At 40.3% G+C, this 16,787-nt stretch overlaps 1 protein-coding gene across 2 annotated transcripts in view; it reads right to left on the bottom strand.

The window, feature by feature from the left end:
- Window positions 1-14,618, bottom strand: part of cep89 (centrosomal protein 89) — a 62,807-nt gene extending 48,189 nt beyond the window's left edge. For both annotated transcript variants that reach the window (XM_069690293.1, XM_069690294.1), the window contains exons 1-14: window positions 14,358-14,618; window positions 13,849-13,955; window positions 13,127-13,273; window positions 12,218-12,434; window positions 10,547-10,598; window positions 9,264-9,350; window positions 7,861-8,082; window positions 5,378-5,520; window positions 4,357-4,407; window positions 3,704-3,787; window positions 2,755-2,858; window positions 1,574-1,689; window positions 1,208-1,388; window positions 387-554 (exon numbers count right to left, since the gene is read on the bottom strand). In XM_069690293.1, coding sequence (XP_069546394.1) covers window positions 387-554; window positions 1,208-1,388; window positions 1,574-1,689; window positions 2,755-2,858; window positions 3,704-3,787; window positions 4,357-4,407; window positions 5,378-5,520; window positions 7,861-8,082; window positions 9,264-9,350; window positions 10,547-10,598; window positions 12,218-12,434; window positions 13,127-13,273; window positions 13,849-13,955; window positions 14,358-14,402 — 1,724 coding nt within the window. In that variant the 5' untranslated portion in view covers window positions 14,403-14,618. The remainder of the gene's footprint in view (window positions 1-386; window positions 555-1,207; window positions 1,389-1,573; window positions 1,690-2,754; window positions 2,859-3,703; window positions 3,788-4,356; window positions 4,408-5,377; window positions 5,521-7,860; window positions 8,083-9,263; window positions 9,351-10,546; window positions 10,599-12,217; window positions 12,435-13,126; window positions 13,274-13,848; window positions 13,956-14,357) is intronic.
- Between the last annotated feature and the right edge of the window lie 2,169 nt (window positions 14,619-16,787).

The raw sequence follows: 16,787 nt of genomic DNA, 5'->3' as shown, positions 1-16,787 counted from the left end.
TGTGGTCACTGGCCAGACCCTCTATTCAGGGAAGTGAATTTGGGTTTGGCAACAGGATACATCCACACACACGAATCTTAGAAGACTTAGAACTGCTTGTTCGTCATTGTCACTGTCATCATCAGATTTTCAGTAAATCCACATACTGGATACCTTTTGCAAAACCTTCACAGATTTTAGAATATGCCAAATGAAACTGTATATATGACTATGAATTGTACATTTTAAACTCAGCAGCCGTAAAAGCAATAACAATAATAAGCTGAAGACTTTCTGGGCCCAGCAGTGCTGAGCACTTCCCTCAATAAGAAAAACAATGCATCAGGTTTCATGTGTGAGATAAGGGCAGACAAAGAACGCTGTGTATATATATATATATTCACTACCTGTTCACTTGTCTGGAGAGCTGCAGCTCAGCCTCTATTGTCTTTATATCAGCAGACAGTCTGGCTTTGTCCAGAGCCAGACTCCTATTCTCCTCCTGCAGGCTGGACACTCTGAGAAGCAATTGGTCCATTTCACTCTTCTTCTTGCTCTCCTGCTGCTCCAGTTGTCTTGAGGGTCAAGAGAAGAAGTTACAGCACATCCCAACAAAATGTATCCAGTTATTAAATAATGCATCAATGCACCGGTGCCCTCATTTGGCTTGAAGTACTGTATGTACTTGGTATATGTGTGTGTCACCATCTACCATTCACCCTGAGCTGTTTCACTGATTTCTATTGACAAATGAATATGATGCAAAAATGATCCAAAATGCAACCTAAAGATATTTGCCTCAGCTTTAGTAATCCTATACAACCTTTTTTGTTTTATCTATTTGCAAAGAATATGAGTTTTCTGTTAAAATCCCACTGGCTATGATCACACCTCACCACATTCATTTTTTTTGTCACACGCCAATGGCCCCGTGTATTGAAATTGAAAATGAAATGCTTCAGGCGAGACTGTTGTTGTTATTCTTGTCTTGTGCTTTTTATATCCCACAAATTCCATCCATTTCTAAACTGAAATAAAGGTAAACAAAGCTAACTGCACACCTTCACTTAACATACAGCAAACCAGCCTGTGTGTCGCTAATATAAACTCTTCGATGTTCACTTCAAAACAAGAACAAATTGGGATACAGAACTGTTTTAACACTGATTAATTAATCTGTTAGAGGCAGAAATATTGAGTAAAAAAAGAGATGAAAGAGTGCTTTTACCGTCTGAGTTGCCCAGCGGTGCTGCAGTGTTCGTCCCAGGTGATGGCATCCTTCAGGCGGGCCTGCAGGACTTGGACCTCCTTCACATGTTTCTGTAACTCCCTCCTGCTCTCTTCCAGGCCCTCCTGCAAATGCTGCTTTTCCACCTCCAGCAACATCAGTTGCTTAGACACCTTGGTTACTATGGAGAGAACGAAGAGAGAAGGAAAAGTATAACAAACAGTTTGAGTGAAAGTAGTGCAGGACAGAGAAAAGGAAGCAGAATAGTTTTTTTCTTCAGTTTTAGGTTATTCTTGTACCTGCCTTTGGAAGAATGTATCTAATGTAACACTCTCAAGGTTTTCAGTCTTTCCCTATATCCTGTACCTTCAGAGTGGCGTTTGCTGTCATTGGCCTTGGCCTTAACATGCTGAGCCTCGAGCTGATCAATCAGAACCTGGTTCTCCTGCAAAACCAGAAAGGCCTGTTGTTGAAGTTGATGACTGCAGAGAGAAAGAAAAGGAGAGAGAGGTTATGACAACACTAAGTTAACAGAACAAAAAGCTGTTAATTGATCAATATGAATAGAGCAACTATCAAAACAAAAAGACAGAATATCACTAATTATCCTTATTTCAACTGGGACTGGCCAGAGATGAAATTTACACATACTGCCAAAGTCAAACTTTGGATATAAAGACCGGATGTTTTGAATGTGATACTAGCAGTACATATATTAAACTACATATAGATTAGCTTTGAAGCATCTACGGCTGGTCCAGAATCATTCATCTGTCCATGAACATAACTTTAAAGACCCTTTAAAGATGAAGTATGCTGCTAACATACATTAACAGCATATATTGATTCTTGCAAGTAATAACAGTTGTTTTATTTGAAAGTGTCGGACTGAGAATCACTGAGCTGATTGGTTTGTATGCAGACTGGTGTACTGAAAATAGTTCAAGTAATTCTTTCTTCAGTTTACAACCTGCAGTCATCTTCGCTCTTATGATCATAAATAAATGAATTTGGCCTACCTTCACTTCAAGTGGTGGTGCTGTCTTATCATGAATACTGGACAGTAAACTACTGTTCAATATTCAGTGTTCTGCTTTTGGTAAGAGCACTTGGAAAATGAATTACATGTAAATGCATGCAAATGTAGCAAGCGTCAACACACACGACTGCCAGTTGAGAAATCACATTATTCTTGATTTGATTCAACGGTATTAAATAATCATTCAGAAGACGTTAAAATGTCTGAACCTGCTGCTGTTTCACATAAAGTCACTGCAATTATCTGACCAGCGCTACTTGCAATCAGCCTGCAACATTCAAACTAGAAGGTCAAGAAAAAAAAATAGTAGTTCGCAGAAAGATGCAAAGGTTTTACCGTTTCATTATGTTTTTTTCATGCTATAGAAGCTACGGCCAGCCATTACTGAAGCAGGGGAGAATAAAAGAGTCATTTAATTGGAACCACTTCAGGAGAATGAGTGGTGAAGGCCAAGCAAGTGCTGACAGTGCTGAACCAGTACACACGCGGACCATATATTTGTTCTTACCTGTCCCTCTGGCTGACTACGCTGCTCTTGGCAATTTCATCGTGGAGTCTCTCGTTTTCTTTGACCACTCCCTCTACATGAACACGCAGCCTCTTCACCTCCTCCTGCAGACACAAGGACAAAAAATCTGAAGTTTTAAACTGGTGACAGCAAAACAAAAACTACATCTTGTGCTCTACTACCAGCCCTGAGCCGAGGTTTAAAGGTCTCCCCGGGGAGACACAGTCCTTCACTGGGGCGATGACTTGATTCGCCGGTTGTCCTGGTGGTGTTATTTCCAGTAAGCCTGGACATGCTTGCCCCAGTGGCACAATTACAACTCCCTTTAATGTGAAACTGGATCGCTTCAGTGCACAAATACCTGCTGAATGGAGTCTCATCGTTAGCAACTTAATTATGCAGCGAGTTAAACTGAATGCTGAATGTTTGTCCGTTATTTGCAAAAGCTTCATTACACTATGTTCAATCACAGCTGTACAACCTCTACAATAACTAAGGGCCACTGTTTTTCTTTAAAATGATAACACAACTTTAATTTATTCACACCTGCTTGAATACACAGGTGTCGGCATCATAAAGGCATCATCCTGAGACTTTAAGCTATGTTCTACCACAAGATGAAATTGACAGAATGTGCTACATTCCTCAACAGAAAAACTGTCATCAATTGGGAAAAAAAGACATGATTTTGGTTTTGTAAGTGCTATTTGTGCGTCTCAATGTTTACCTCACCTCCTAGCTAGCACCCTATGTATTGTAAACCTTCATGTTTACCACCACCTGTATTGTAGGTTTTGATCCCATTCGTTATATCCAAGGCAGCATATCAAACGTTGGTTAACTGCTCCTAACTCTGATAAGAAAAGCCACATTCTCTTGACAGAAGAGATGACAACTGATTGAGATTGAAAGTAGCACACGTGGATACAATCCGTCACAAACCCTTTACCTCAGTGGTTTGAAGAAGTGCATCTTTCTCGTTCATCCGGTCTTCGTAAGCCAGCAGCAGAGGAGATAAATACTTCATGTCCAGCTACAAAACAGGAGAAATGATTCTAATTCAGCAACAACATAATTAACATGGATACATTCCCATATGAGGCTTACAGGAAAATCCCTTTTTCATCCCACTAGCCACAGTGGGTTGGTAATAGCAGGTACAAATGGGCTTTATTAGCAGGTTTCCACTTATTGTGGACAGATAGTGGACAACCCGTCCATTTAGATTTGGCCATTTGAAGGATGAGACAAACACTCTTCATTGTTTGCATATTTTTTTGGTTAGTTTTGGACCTAATCTTCCACGCTGTTTGACAGGTTCTGTGTCAGCAGACTGAGCACCTGTGTTTTTACATTTGAAATCTTTTTCATAGAGATGGAAAAAGACCGGCCATATTAATCTGCAAATCGATCCCTTTAACTTAACAGGCACCATCTTATATTAACATCCAGTCGAATTTAACAAATGACCCCTCTATTAAAACTGGCCAGCCACATGAAACATATTGATTAGCTAAATTTGACTATACACCGAGCAAAAGGTCAGCCTACTGTCAAGTCGTATTAAAGTAATGTACCGTACAACTAAATATAGATACTGACCAGCCATGGAGGAGGGGATCCTGTCTTTGGTAGGCCACTGATTTTGGAGCTCTGGATGAGATACAGCAAGAAGGAGAAAGAAAATAAAGTTAGCATCATTTCATCACTGTAACGACGGCAGCTTTATATGTCGTCCTTCACACAGACAAGGCAAATACAAAAGAAATGTGTTGATGGAGGGTTCAAATCTCATGTAGTATAAATGACTACAACACATCTGAAACAATGTTGGTCACAGAAGAATATGATGTTTTACATTTTGCTGATTCTTGTTCGTTTCTATAGCAAAGCAAATGAAATTAGAAATATGGAAGGAGATCGTTTTTAACCAAACTAATGAAACTGATTAAGACCGATCTCTCATTACTGTATGATTCTACTGCAAAGATCCTTTCCCGATATCTTTCTATTGTGCAGCCACACTTCAGCTGTCAATAATGAGGGCTAGCAGAGACATGGAGCTCCAGAGGAAGAAAACTAGTAGTGAGAAGACACAGCATGAGGTAGCCATGATTAAAACCACTGGCTGGCTTTCTTCTGCACTCGGAAACGCACCACAGCAACATGGATAGAGTGGGACGGACAGACAGCAACAAGAAACTCCTTTAGTTCAACAAATCAGCAGGGTTCCGGATTAAAGGTGGATATCGAGCTTAATGGCTCAGTTACGAAGCTTTGAAAATAAAGTGATGTTCTGATAATAGAATCTGTACAAAAGAGTAAATGAGACAATCGGGAGACAGTGATTAAACAAGGAAATGATAATTCCTCCCGTTGGGCAGAGCAGAGGAGGCGAGATAACACATACACCTGTTTTAAATTAAGTCTGGAGACGTAAGCTAGAGTGAGACAAGCTGACTGATAAACGAAAGGTTCTCAGTTCAATTCCCTGACAGGAGGTGAGTTGGTGATGCAAGACTTGCTGTTATTAACTGCATTAGTCACAACATTCTGTAACAGTGAGATCATTCTCAAACACTCCTATTCTTCTGCAAAAATATCATCATGTAGCTTGACATACCTCTTGTTTGGACAACGTTCTGAAACGGCTTTGGTAGTGGCTCAGCTCCACGTTCAGACGATGTACTGTCAGCTTAAGGGCATCATTCTCATCCACCAGCTCCTGAGCATGTTGCCTCAAACTCTGTAACTCCGCCTGGCTGCCTGCAATCACAACATTCTAGGTTATAAATATTTTGGAGACTTTGAATAATGCCGGCGTTCAGGTCGTTCCTCTAATATTGGTTTGACTCTCCATGCGGAGGAAAGCAGACTTCCATTACTAACAGGGGATAAAAAAAATAATACGTAATCAATGCTTCACTTGCAGAATAGCAGTAGAACTCCACTACTTTTTCATGCTTTTTTGAAAATCACTTCCATGTTTCTTTTCATGACTTCCCTCTCCACCTAGTGATTCTCATCTCTTGTCTTGAGCACTGTGTCAGCATCCGTGGGGCTGCTTTAAATCCTGTCTGTTAGAATGGGTGAGTACTCCTTTCTACCGGCCCCTCTGATGTGTGGGGGACCTTAAGGGTCCATTCCGGGTTCATTTCTGCATTCAACGTAGATGCTCCCTCTAGAATTTATCTTTAAAAACACACAATATTGCCCATCACTTTTTTACCAATGATACCCAGATATACTTACTGTTAAAACCTGACATTGCCTCTCCTGTAAATTCTTAAATAAGGTACCTGGTCAATGCTAAAACTGAGCTCTCGCATAATTTTTCTCCATCTCAGTGAAGCTAAAACAAAGATTTTGCACCTACCAGCAGTCACTTGATAATACTTAATCTTGTCTTGATTCTATGGCACCCCACTGTAAACCTCATGTAAAGAACCTACGTGTTACTTTTGACTTCTCTTTTAAATCAGACCTGCAGACAAACCAGCTGCTGTCAGAGTTTTACCTGGGGTCAGACTCTTTCTTTCTTTTAAAAGAAAGATCCTCCTCCTACGAGGATCAAAGGAACTGCATTAGACTGGTTCAAATCATACTTATCAGATAGATTTCAGTTTGTTCATGTAAACAATGAGTCTTCCAGACAAACAAGAGTTAGTTATGGAGTTCCACAAGGCTCAGTGTTTGGCCCAATACCTTTTACTTTGTACATGCTTCCATTAGGAGATGTCATCAGGAAGCACAGAATCAACTTCCATTGTTATGCAGATGAGACGCAGCTATATATTTCTATAAAACCAGATGAAACTAATCAGTTAGTAAAACTTGAAGCCTGTCAAAAGACATAAAGGCCTGCATGACCAAAACGTTCCTTCTTCTAAATTCAGACAAAACGGAAGTTATTCTACTTGGTCCTAAACACCTCAGACACTCTTTCTGTAATCACTTAGTTGGTCTCGATGACATTGTCTCCCAGTTTGTGTTTGAGGGGCAGAAACCCTCTCTAGCTTTAAGGTTAGACTCAAAGCTTTTGTTTTTGATTAAGCTTATAGTTGGGGCTGCTCAGGTGGCCCTGAACCATCCTGCAGTTCTGCTGTTAAGGCCAAGGCTGCTGGGGGACCTCGTTATGAACTGAGCTTCTTTCCTCTCACTCTTTCACTCTCTATAACCCATATCTCACCATCACACCTCATTAACTTCATGCTTCTTCTCTCCCATAGCTTTTGCTTATTGTCTGTTGCCTCTCCATTCAGTTCCCTCGCTCGCGTAGTTTCTGTTCTTTCTTTTGTAGATGTCCCGTCATGGAGCTGCACGTCTCTGCTCTGTGATTGTCAGCCCCACCAACAGTTCATGTTTTGGATCTCTATGCTGTCCTTTTATCTCTATGCTCTCCTCTCACCCCAACCGGTCAAGGTAGATGGCTCTGCCCACCCCTGAGCCTGGTTCTGTCTGAGGTTTCTTCCTGTTAAAAGGGAGTTTTTCCTTCCCTCTGTTGGAGGTTTTTCTCCCTTAAAGAGGAGTTTTTCCCTCCTAGCTTATGTGGGAACTGTTGAATTGTTGGGTTCTCTGTATAATATTGTAAAGCTCTGCTGTGAGGACTTTAATGTGTTATTTGGTGTTACATTGGCTGACTGTTTAGCACAGGATTCATTTTTAAAAACTATTGCTTGTGTATGAGTGCTTAAATAAAGCAGCCACAGTGGATGTGTCTGACCTGTTGCACCCTTATACCCCTAGTCACTTGCTTAGGTCATTGGAGCAGCAGCTTGTAGCGCTTCCTAGTTCCACACTGACTCTTAGGACCGACTGGACTTTCTCAGTGGCAGCTCTAAAACTGTGGAACAGCCTCCTGCTTCAGATCAGGTCGTCAACTTCACTACCAGTGTTCAAATCTCCATTCAAGTCATCTATCTCAAACTCCTTCTATCACTTTTGCAAATAGAGCCATCTGCTGTGACTCACAGCTTAATTTCCCTCATGTACCTCAATTCCTTTTCCTCTGTTACTCCTTCTTCCTATCTGTCCATTTTCTTTCTCCCTGCCCTCATCTTCCTCATGTTGTCCCTCTGTGTACCTCCAGTGGCTCCTCCACTCTACCTGCAGAGGACCTCCTGTGTGAGAGGCCTCGGCTGTGACTGATCTCCTGTTCCAGGCGCTGCAGTCTCTCCTCCAGAAGCTTGGTGTTCATCTCCGGATGGCCCCGCACCACCTCCCTCCACGCCTCGCTGTATATCCTGCTGGGCTCTGGAGACGGTTGGGTGAAAAGTTTGGGGCTTTTGGCTTGGCTGGTGTGGTCAGTGGGTGGGATGGGTGGTGTGGCTGAAATTGGAAAGATCAATATTTTTCTGAATAGAATGCTAAAAATGTAATGTATTTGTAAAAAAATATTGCAATGTAAAGTCATCACTGACTTACTGACTTGGATTGAATCCTAAGTGATTGAAACTAGCAACTGTATTAGGATACATGAGAATATTAAACTAGATTATACAGTAATGACTGAACCAACAAAGGTTATGTCATGAAATGTTGCATGTTGATTTTTGTCGCAGTTAGATAGAAAACACTGACACAAATGCAGAAAGCCCAAACCGTAACACAACCCCTGCAAGAACAGAAGTGAAGAAGGAAATAAATAAGCAACAGATGAGAGAGTCTACTGTTTACATGTAAAATTGCTGTGTAGCAGGTAGCATGTTCTAACTGTCTTTAACCAACGCCTTTCTCATTTCAGGTGAGAAATCGTGCAGCCTGAATTTTGGAGAACCAAACGCTTAGTGGCACACAGAGCCATCTAGAAATTATATTGTAAATGACATGTTGCATCTCACCCTGAATGCTGCTAAAGTTGTTGTCATTTGGGGTTTTAAACACATAAGCTACATTCAAGGGTTTCTACTGTAGCTACACTGTAAGCTACAGTAGAAACCCTTGAATGTACACAGAATGTTATACATACCACTCCTGTAGATATAACTGAAGAGGCTAATTGCTAATACTATATATTGCTTATTGACACTATAGATTGGCACAAAAATAGGTGTCAAGAATACCTGAAAAATTAATGCATCTATTATTCTCATTCAAAAATGCTGGCCTGCTGCGGCATCTCAAACAGGCACGGCGACATGACCAGTCTAAAGCAGGATGCAGCAGCACCGACCAGTAAACAGTGGCATGAGGTAACTAATCATATACAGGTAATGACTGATTGTGTAGCATACATTAAATTGTTGATTTAGCCGATTATAAAGTAACCCTGTTATGAATCAAAAGCTCCAGCAAGGCTCTACAGATTGCTGGTGTGTAAACAGTTGCTGACAGTTCCTATAGTAAGTGGACTGGTGAGAGCTCGGCCTGAGAGATGTCTTTGAATGGTGGATTACAGGACGAGGAAGAGAGAAGCAAAACGTTCAACACACATAATCATTATTAAAGTATTCAGAAAAAGAAAAAGAAAATAGACATGCTGACACACAGCAGATAACCTTAGTGCTTACACCGACACGGCACGTCTTCTTCCCAATTTTCAGGGCTCCTCCTGACAGATGTTTTCTTCTCTCTGAGTTCAGGAGACTCTGGGGGATCTGAGATGTGAAGCATCGACATGAAAGGATCATCATTTAATAAATACAATTGCAGAAGAAGTGCTGTGTTCTGGGGCTTTATCAAATAAGCCCATTTTACAAACTCCGCTTACTGTTTGGTAAAAAAACTGTATTTCCTCCATAACTTGAAAGTGTTACTTTGCAAAAAAGCCACCCACTCTGTGGTTCAGTGCTTTGTAGTGATTAAGGTAGGAGCATTTTAGGAACACATAAAACCTTTTTAAATTACCAGCTCCAAAAGCCTGAGGTCAGCACTGGTAATAACAACTGTAATGAGGCTTTCGATGTAGCGCTAATGACACAAGGTTACCTTATGGCTCTTAAGAAACTAATTGCTGGTTGAATGAGTGCCGTATGCTCTTTCTTCAATAAAAAGCAAAGGAGTCCTATGAGGTGTAGCTGAGTCTGTCACATCCTTTGGCTTTTTTCCTCTGTATTTTCATGCCTGTCTTTATATTACTAGTTCTCTGTATAGACAGCTCTACTCCACCAGACAGCTTAAATGGAGGTGTCTGAGAGATCCATATCTTTGTTCTTCTGAATGTAAATGTGCACAAACAAAACACCAACAGATTTATATTTCTTTAGCTACATGTTAAGATATTTTTATGAAATACTTGTATATTTGCCACTTCTTCAATGTTTTACTTATAACCAAAAGCATTTCAGCTACTCTACTATCAACTACTGGCAGTTATTGTTATCAATCTGCCCCTCAGTGGTTACAACCATCAACTTTAAAACCTTTAATGCAAATGTTTTATGTAAACTGAGTGGACTCTAAGTATTAAGAAAAGTCATACTCCAGGAAAGGCGATGTGTATTGACCTCTCATGTGACATCAATATGTATAATTATATTTATAAGAGAATTTTATCTTGAAGCTTTTATACTTTACGAGACATGTGAAGGCTGCAGGTTCCTACAGTCTCTGGATCAACACCAAGATTCCAAGAAAACTACTTGGAAATCTAAATGTTGATTTTGACAACTGAAATAATTCAATATGTAGGCCACCTCTTAAATAAACAGCATTATAACATAACTTTATCATGGATTACTAGATTACACTATTATATTATTTCTGTTATTTGCTATTTTTGTAGCTGGTAACTACAGTGTTCATATGCTTGTGTACTATATCCACCCATCTGCCATTAGTGTGACTTCAGCACCTGGAGAAGGCCCTCTTCTGCCAGACATCTGAGGTGACTTGGATGCACTGGACTGGAAGACAGACAGGCAAAACAAACAGAGAGGAAGTCAGACAGATAGTGAGGAAGTCGTTTTAAATACATTCCCCAACCCCTGCTGCCTGAAGATCTTCTGTGAAAGACTGTTTCAGACACCAGAATGTATACAAGATTTTTTTTTTGTAGATAGTTAAAAGCAACGTGAATGAATTACAGTGGGGAGTTCATTGTAGAGAAGAGTTGCAGCTGAAAGAAAAGAGAAAGAAAGAAAGCAAGGAAAAATACAATGGATGAAATGAGGAAGATCACTCTGTAACAAACTGTTTCACACCACACCTACCATACTAATCCGAATGACAGAGGACCAACCACCACATGATAAGAAAAGATACTATATTCATAAACAAACTTACACCCTCACCCTGAGCGCTCCTACAGATTTCTGTGGGTGTAGCCTCGTGTCTCTTATGGACCAACATACGTTGGTCTGTCATTCTGTAAAACTCTACTATACGGGCCACTATCCTGAGTGCTCACCTTACATTATGACACAAGGAGTAGAACCATCATGTCCTATATGGCTCTGAAATGTTGTCAGATAACTTTAACTTGGGACTGTTATGAATAAAGCAGGAGGCAGCTCAATTCTGTAATAGGCTGGAAAGAGAATTGACAGGAGGGAAATGGAGCCCATCGGGACCATTATAGGTTAGCAGTGTACAGAAAAAGAACACAAATAGAACAATATCCCAGGAGGAGGAGGAGAGCAGACTCTTGGGATATAATCACTGAGATACTGAGAATAAATTAAACAATACTGCAGACCTTGGAATAGGTTTAAGCCTAAGTGGTTAAAGCAAGCCCCTGGGCTAAGAAAAAGTACCCACTACTAATACCCTGTAGCTAGTGGCAACCATAAATCACTATTACAATGGCAGTTTCAAAAGCAGGAGTAGCAGAACTCCATTATGTCGACACCTGAACAGCTGGAGCATCAGAGACAAACACTCCAAAACGATGTAATGAAGCAAAGGGAAAACTTTTGGCATATAAATAAATTAAATACTGTAAGAACACCTGCAATAACACAGAAAAAAAAAACTGCTTTGAGTAGTAGACCCACAAAAACAATGAAATAATGAAAAGTTATCTCCATACTATAAACTAGGGCCTTAAAAAGTAACTACTGAGCTCAATCAAAACGTGAGTTTTAGTAAAAAACCATTCAGATCATAGTCTACATAACAGAACTTAATACACAAACACACGATATTCATTCAGTGTACAATTGTGCCCCCTAATGGATCAGTCTGGTATCACCACACTTAGCTTTAAAAGAAAAATCAACAGACAAAAAGTATAAAACATATTTAAGAGAGAACAGATGCAATCACACATTTTTAAAGCAGCAGTTGTGGCTGGTCATTGGAGGGAAAACACAGGTGAAACTGATACCTTTAAGGAGAGCCTTGGAACTGGCTCACCTAAATGTAAAGCGTGCCCTTAGGTTATTAATTACACCTGTGCCGTTGTCACGGTAACCTGCCAAAATCTCCAGTCTTCTCCTGTTGACCACTGAGCATCTCCCACAGCCTCTGTCACAATAGAAAACAATGTTTCGTATTAATACGAGCTCTCCCTGCAGTTCCTCACCATAGTTTTTAGTGGCAGGGCATAGACGGGTTCTGTAACTGAACAACTCTCCCGTCTGTCCAGAGTTTGGTACACGTGATCCTCCCCGTCCTCTTCGTTCTCCATCTCCACCCCCTCCTCCACCTCGTTCTCCTCCTTCTCCTCCTCTTCCAACTCCTCCTCCGAGTGTTCAGGGGAGGACAGGTGCCGACTCACCAAATCTTCTGACCATCTGTCTCTGAGGAAGGTGGGGATGTTATGCAACAATGGAGGAAGGTTAGCCGTCTCAGCAGAGGCATAATGTAATATAACCTATTTAAGCTTTACGATCAGTATTTTTCCCAGGAGACTTATGCCTTTTCATACCAGGAACAGAGCAGGTTTTACTAATACGATCAGTTATGGCTATTTACCTTATATTTAAGTGTCTCAGTAATGACAGTAAGCTAGCATGCACAGTACAAGGACCTTGAAATGCATGCAGCGAAATGGGTAAATTTGATTATTTACACCTCTTTTCTTCCAGTGGATAATGGCTACTTTTAAATGAACTAAAAACATTTCAAGGATTTTAAGGCTCCTTACAAGATTAAAAGGCTCATTGATGTGCTCAGGTTCAAGGAAAACAAATCAAGAAAAGGGCCTATGTTGGAAATACTGCATATTGAAACCAAAACAAACTTTTTATTCTACTTTTTTGAGGCCATGACCCACATTTTACTAACGGCTCTTTAGTTCTTATAATTCCTCGTGGAGATCATAGAATGTGTACTCTGAGATAGGTCAAAACATGACTCACCTGCTGTTTCTAAAAGGAGCATCATTTTGACCAATTTAACTTTGAGCAATTTAGAAGCAATTTTCCACTCCGACTCTGGTGATGACACAAAGCAAGTGATCACACCGTTGCTTTTGCCACGGGGTGGTTACCTGGTGTAAAGTGCTGTGCTGATATTTGGTTCAGATATGAAGGATCCCGATCGGTCACCCTCAGAGAAAGACCTCAGCCGGGCAGGAGGGATGGCCCATGTCTGTCCAGTGAGCGAAGATGACAAAATGGCTGCTGCTAAGGCTGATCTGTGGATAGAAACACACACTTTGAGGGGCAGCTTGTGTAACAGAATGGCACAAGCCATTCTTATCACAAAAATGTCAAGACAAATTCTGTTATTTTCTTTAGTTTATATTGATGTGACAGTTTTCCCTAAATGCATCTGACAGCGTCATTTTACATCCAGCCTGAGGAAAAGTACAGTTGGTCACACAGTGTCTGGTTTTTAAAGCACAACAATGAACCCAATATACAACAAAGCTGAAGAAAGCTATGCGAGGTGATCATGAGTAGCGATGAGTAAAACATTAATGGCAATTCACCTCTGCGATGGCTTTTAAAGGATGAGACCAGAATTTAACTTTTGCACCACATTTCAATAAGTGATTGTCTGACGTGCTAAACATGAGACGGTGATACTCAGGAAGGTGTGGGGGCTTTTTTTTTAATTATTTTTAGGGAACACAGAGGCATGCACTTGATCAAATAGGTCAACAATCTGTTAAAAACAATTAGGGGGAAAACGCAGGGAACTGTGAGAAAAACACCAATATGAAAGGATGTTGGAGGTTAATGGTGATGAAGGGAGAGTGCTGGGTACCTGGGTCTGTCAGGGGAGGGATCTGGGCTGCGGGGGTGAGGGGTACGGGGCACAGCTGGTTTGGGAGCAATGGAGGCAGCGGGGATCAAACCATGAGCTATATGTTTCTACACAACACAGAGGAAGGTTAGAGAGACAGGCTTGCATCACAACACCATTTATTTTAGTTTCTTCAAGGTTTCTGGAGGGCTGAAGTGATTTGGTCACAGGACTTGACTAAAAACGAAGTACTTTCACATGATTTTGGACTATTATTATAACATGTATTTAGAAGTGAACAGAGGGAGAAGGAGAGGAGGTCTAAAGGCACAAGCAACGTCCCGCGACACCCACTGTTCAAACAAAACAAGATAACATGACAACTGAAGTGGCTTCAGATATCTAATGTGCGCTGACGTTAAGTCTCCTCCGTTATGTAAGTAGGTTAATGCCAGCGAAATGAAGAAAAACATGGAGCGAGCTAGATACCGGGAAATGATCGTTTCTACGATTAGAGACGTGACACTTACAAACTCCTTGTCTTTGTCCCTCCTGAAGCTGAATTTTAACATCATGGAAAATGTCTTCGACCCTTCGGTTCAAGTCGCTGACCGAGTGAACTTTTAGTTGTTTCAGGTTAGACAAACGGCTCGACTCTCTCACCGAGCATCGTTTCAGTTAGACAGCATTAGAAATATTAACTTGTTCTCATAAGCTTCAAAAAAAAAACGTATCTACGCAGTAAAACAAAACAAAAAGAGCAAGCTGACAACATTCAACAGGCTGGCTGAGAGCAGATTTCTCGGATGTGGACGCTTCACCGTTGAAAGGACCTCGCAATGCATGTAATGCTGATTGGCTTCTCTTCTCAAATCTAGCCAATCAGAGACCGGTTTGATTCACTTAGCAACGACGTCCCTACCAACCGTTACCACATCCTTAGCTACCAACCACCGTCCTGGCCAGCAGGGGGCGATGTCGGTCTGTTTAATAAAAGAACATTGACCGTCAGTAACAAACTTATTTTCTGTTTTTATGTTTTATTATATTTTTAACTATTAATAATTTGTGATGGATCGAATTAAGATTTTCTTAACATAAACAGAATGGGAAAATACATTTTGTCCTTATCCGGATTTTATATCCAGCTGTACTGTGCTGGGTGGTTATAATGACATCATATATTATAATGCAGTATGTTCAGGGCAAAGCAATAAAAATGAAAAATAAAAAATACAGGTCGTAACACATATTAAATATTAAAAATGGTGTTGTTTTAAATGCACATTATATACAACTAAAAATAGAATAATATTAAATTAAACTAAACAACAGTCTAAATAGCCTAAAACTTGAATACTGAGGAGATTTTGACCTTTACAAGGTTATGTTGCAAAGTTCAATGCTTTTAGAATCGCAGTAGCTCTCACACAACAAGGTAACAAGGCTACACCAAACATAACATTACTTGTGAATAAAAACCCACACAGATCAGCATAGACTACGAATGGTCTGAGAGAAGAAAGGCCCAACTTTAATCACAAGGTGTTTCTTTTCAGTTTCTGTGATGACGGATTAGGAATTCATGTGATCCCAGGCCAGACTCACAACAGCTAAAAACATGAGTGTTGACTTGGTGCGTGTTGGCTCACTGAGGACTGTGGTCAAACTTCATTCCAGACATTCCCGACCTGCCAGGTACTTTGAACCACACAGATACACAAATCCTCATCTGTAATAAAAAAAAAGAAATAAAAAAAAAGAAGAAGAAAGTCTCTTGAGTCTCTTTTATTGAGATTTGAGTTTACACATGACAGAAAGAACAACACAGCTATGAAGCACAAAGTACAGAAAAAGGAGCAAAGGCAACCTGAAAGCTTCAGAGCAGGTATGAAACCCTCTGCATACATACATTTACACCAAGGCATTCAGGATCCCTATGCACTGTGACATGCACACAAACATGTGTTCAGTTACTATCCTTTGAGTAGCTACACAAGCTTCTGTTAGTACAATATGAAGCAATCACTGCACAGTCTCATTATATACTTATTGGGACATTTTCCTTCATGATTTAGCATAAATGGCAAGTAACACACCGTATTAGGTCAACATAGCAGTAAAGAGTGTTATATCTTCTCAGTGTTACCGTTTAAAAACATTTAAAACATCTTGACATGGACAAAATGTAGCAGTATATGAGCTCACCAAAGGATGAAGCGAGGCTAGTAAAATACATTCCTCCAAGAAAACCAACGTGCAAAAATTCACAACTTGACCGTTCACAAACTAGACCTATAACCTACAACTTACAAGTAAATATATATCTTTTTGTGTTTTTTATTACATAAATAATTTGATTATCAAATGTGTAAAAGAATCTACTTTGTAGATAAACAGATAGGCCAACACTGCAGAGTGTCAGTAAAATGTGGGATGAAACTAGGATTAAGACAAAGAGTAGAAACCTGACTGTGGGCATTGTTGGGTGACCGGCTGTCCAGGTACGATGCAGATACGTCACCAGTCTTCCCACATTCTTCCCTTCTAGAGACAAAATAACATTTAACTACATCAACATTCACATTAATAGAGACGCACAGCTCATAACTGTTCTTATAAATGGACAAATGGGCCAGATGTGGGTCAGATCAATCAGAATGGTAAATGATGCATCCAAACATATGAGGGACATGGACGCTGTGGCATAACTGGAACATGAAGCCAACCTAAAACATCAATATTTCCATTCACACAGTGTCCTGGGCATGCCACTCTGCAGGAACAATAATCCTCAAAGGCTGTCTCACAAATACAAAATGACAGTAATACATAACCACGGTACATGTATGATCTTTTAGCAGCTTATACAACGTTGCATTCATCAACTCTCCCAAGACAAAAAACAAACAAACTCCAATGCACAATTTGTTTTCCCTCATTCACCTTGTGGCAAACAC

Source organism: Brachyistius frenatus, unplaced genomic scaffold (assembly GCF_029030835.1).
Source record: "Brachyistius frenatus isolate BFR_SWC_R1_liver_20210118 unplaced genomic scaffold, ASM2903083v1 Contig_9, whole genome shotgun sequence".
Taxonomy (NCBI): Eukaryota; Metazoa; Chordata; class Actinopteri; family Embiotocidae; genus Brachyistius; species Brachyistius frenatus.
The sequence above is the reverse complement of the archived record's forward strand: the minus strand, read 5'-3'. Positions and strand labels throughout refer to the sequence as shown.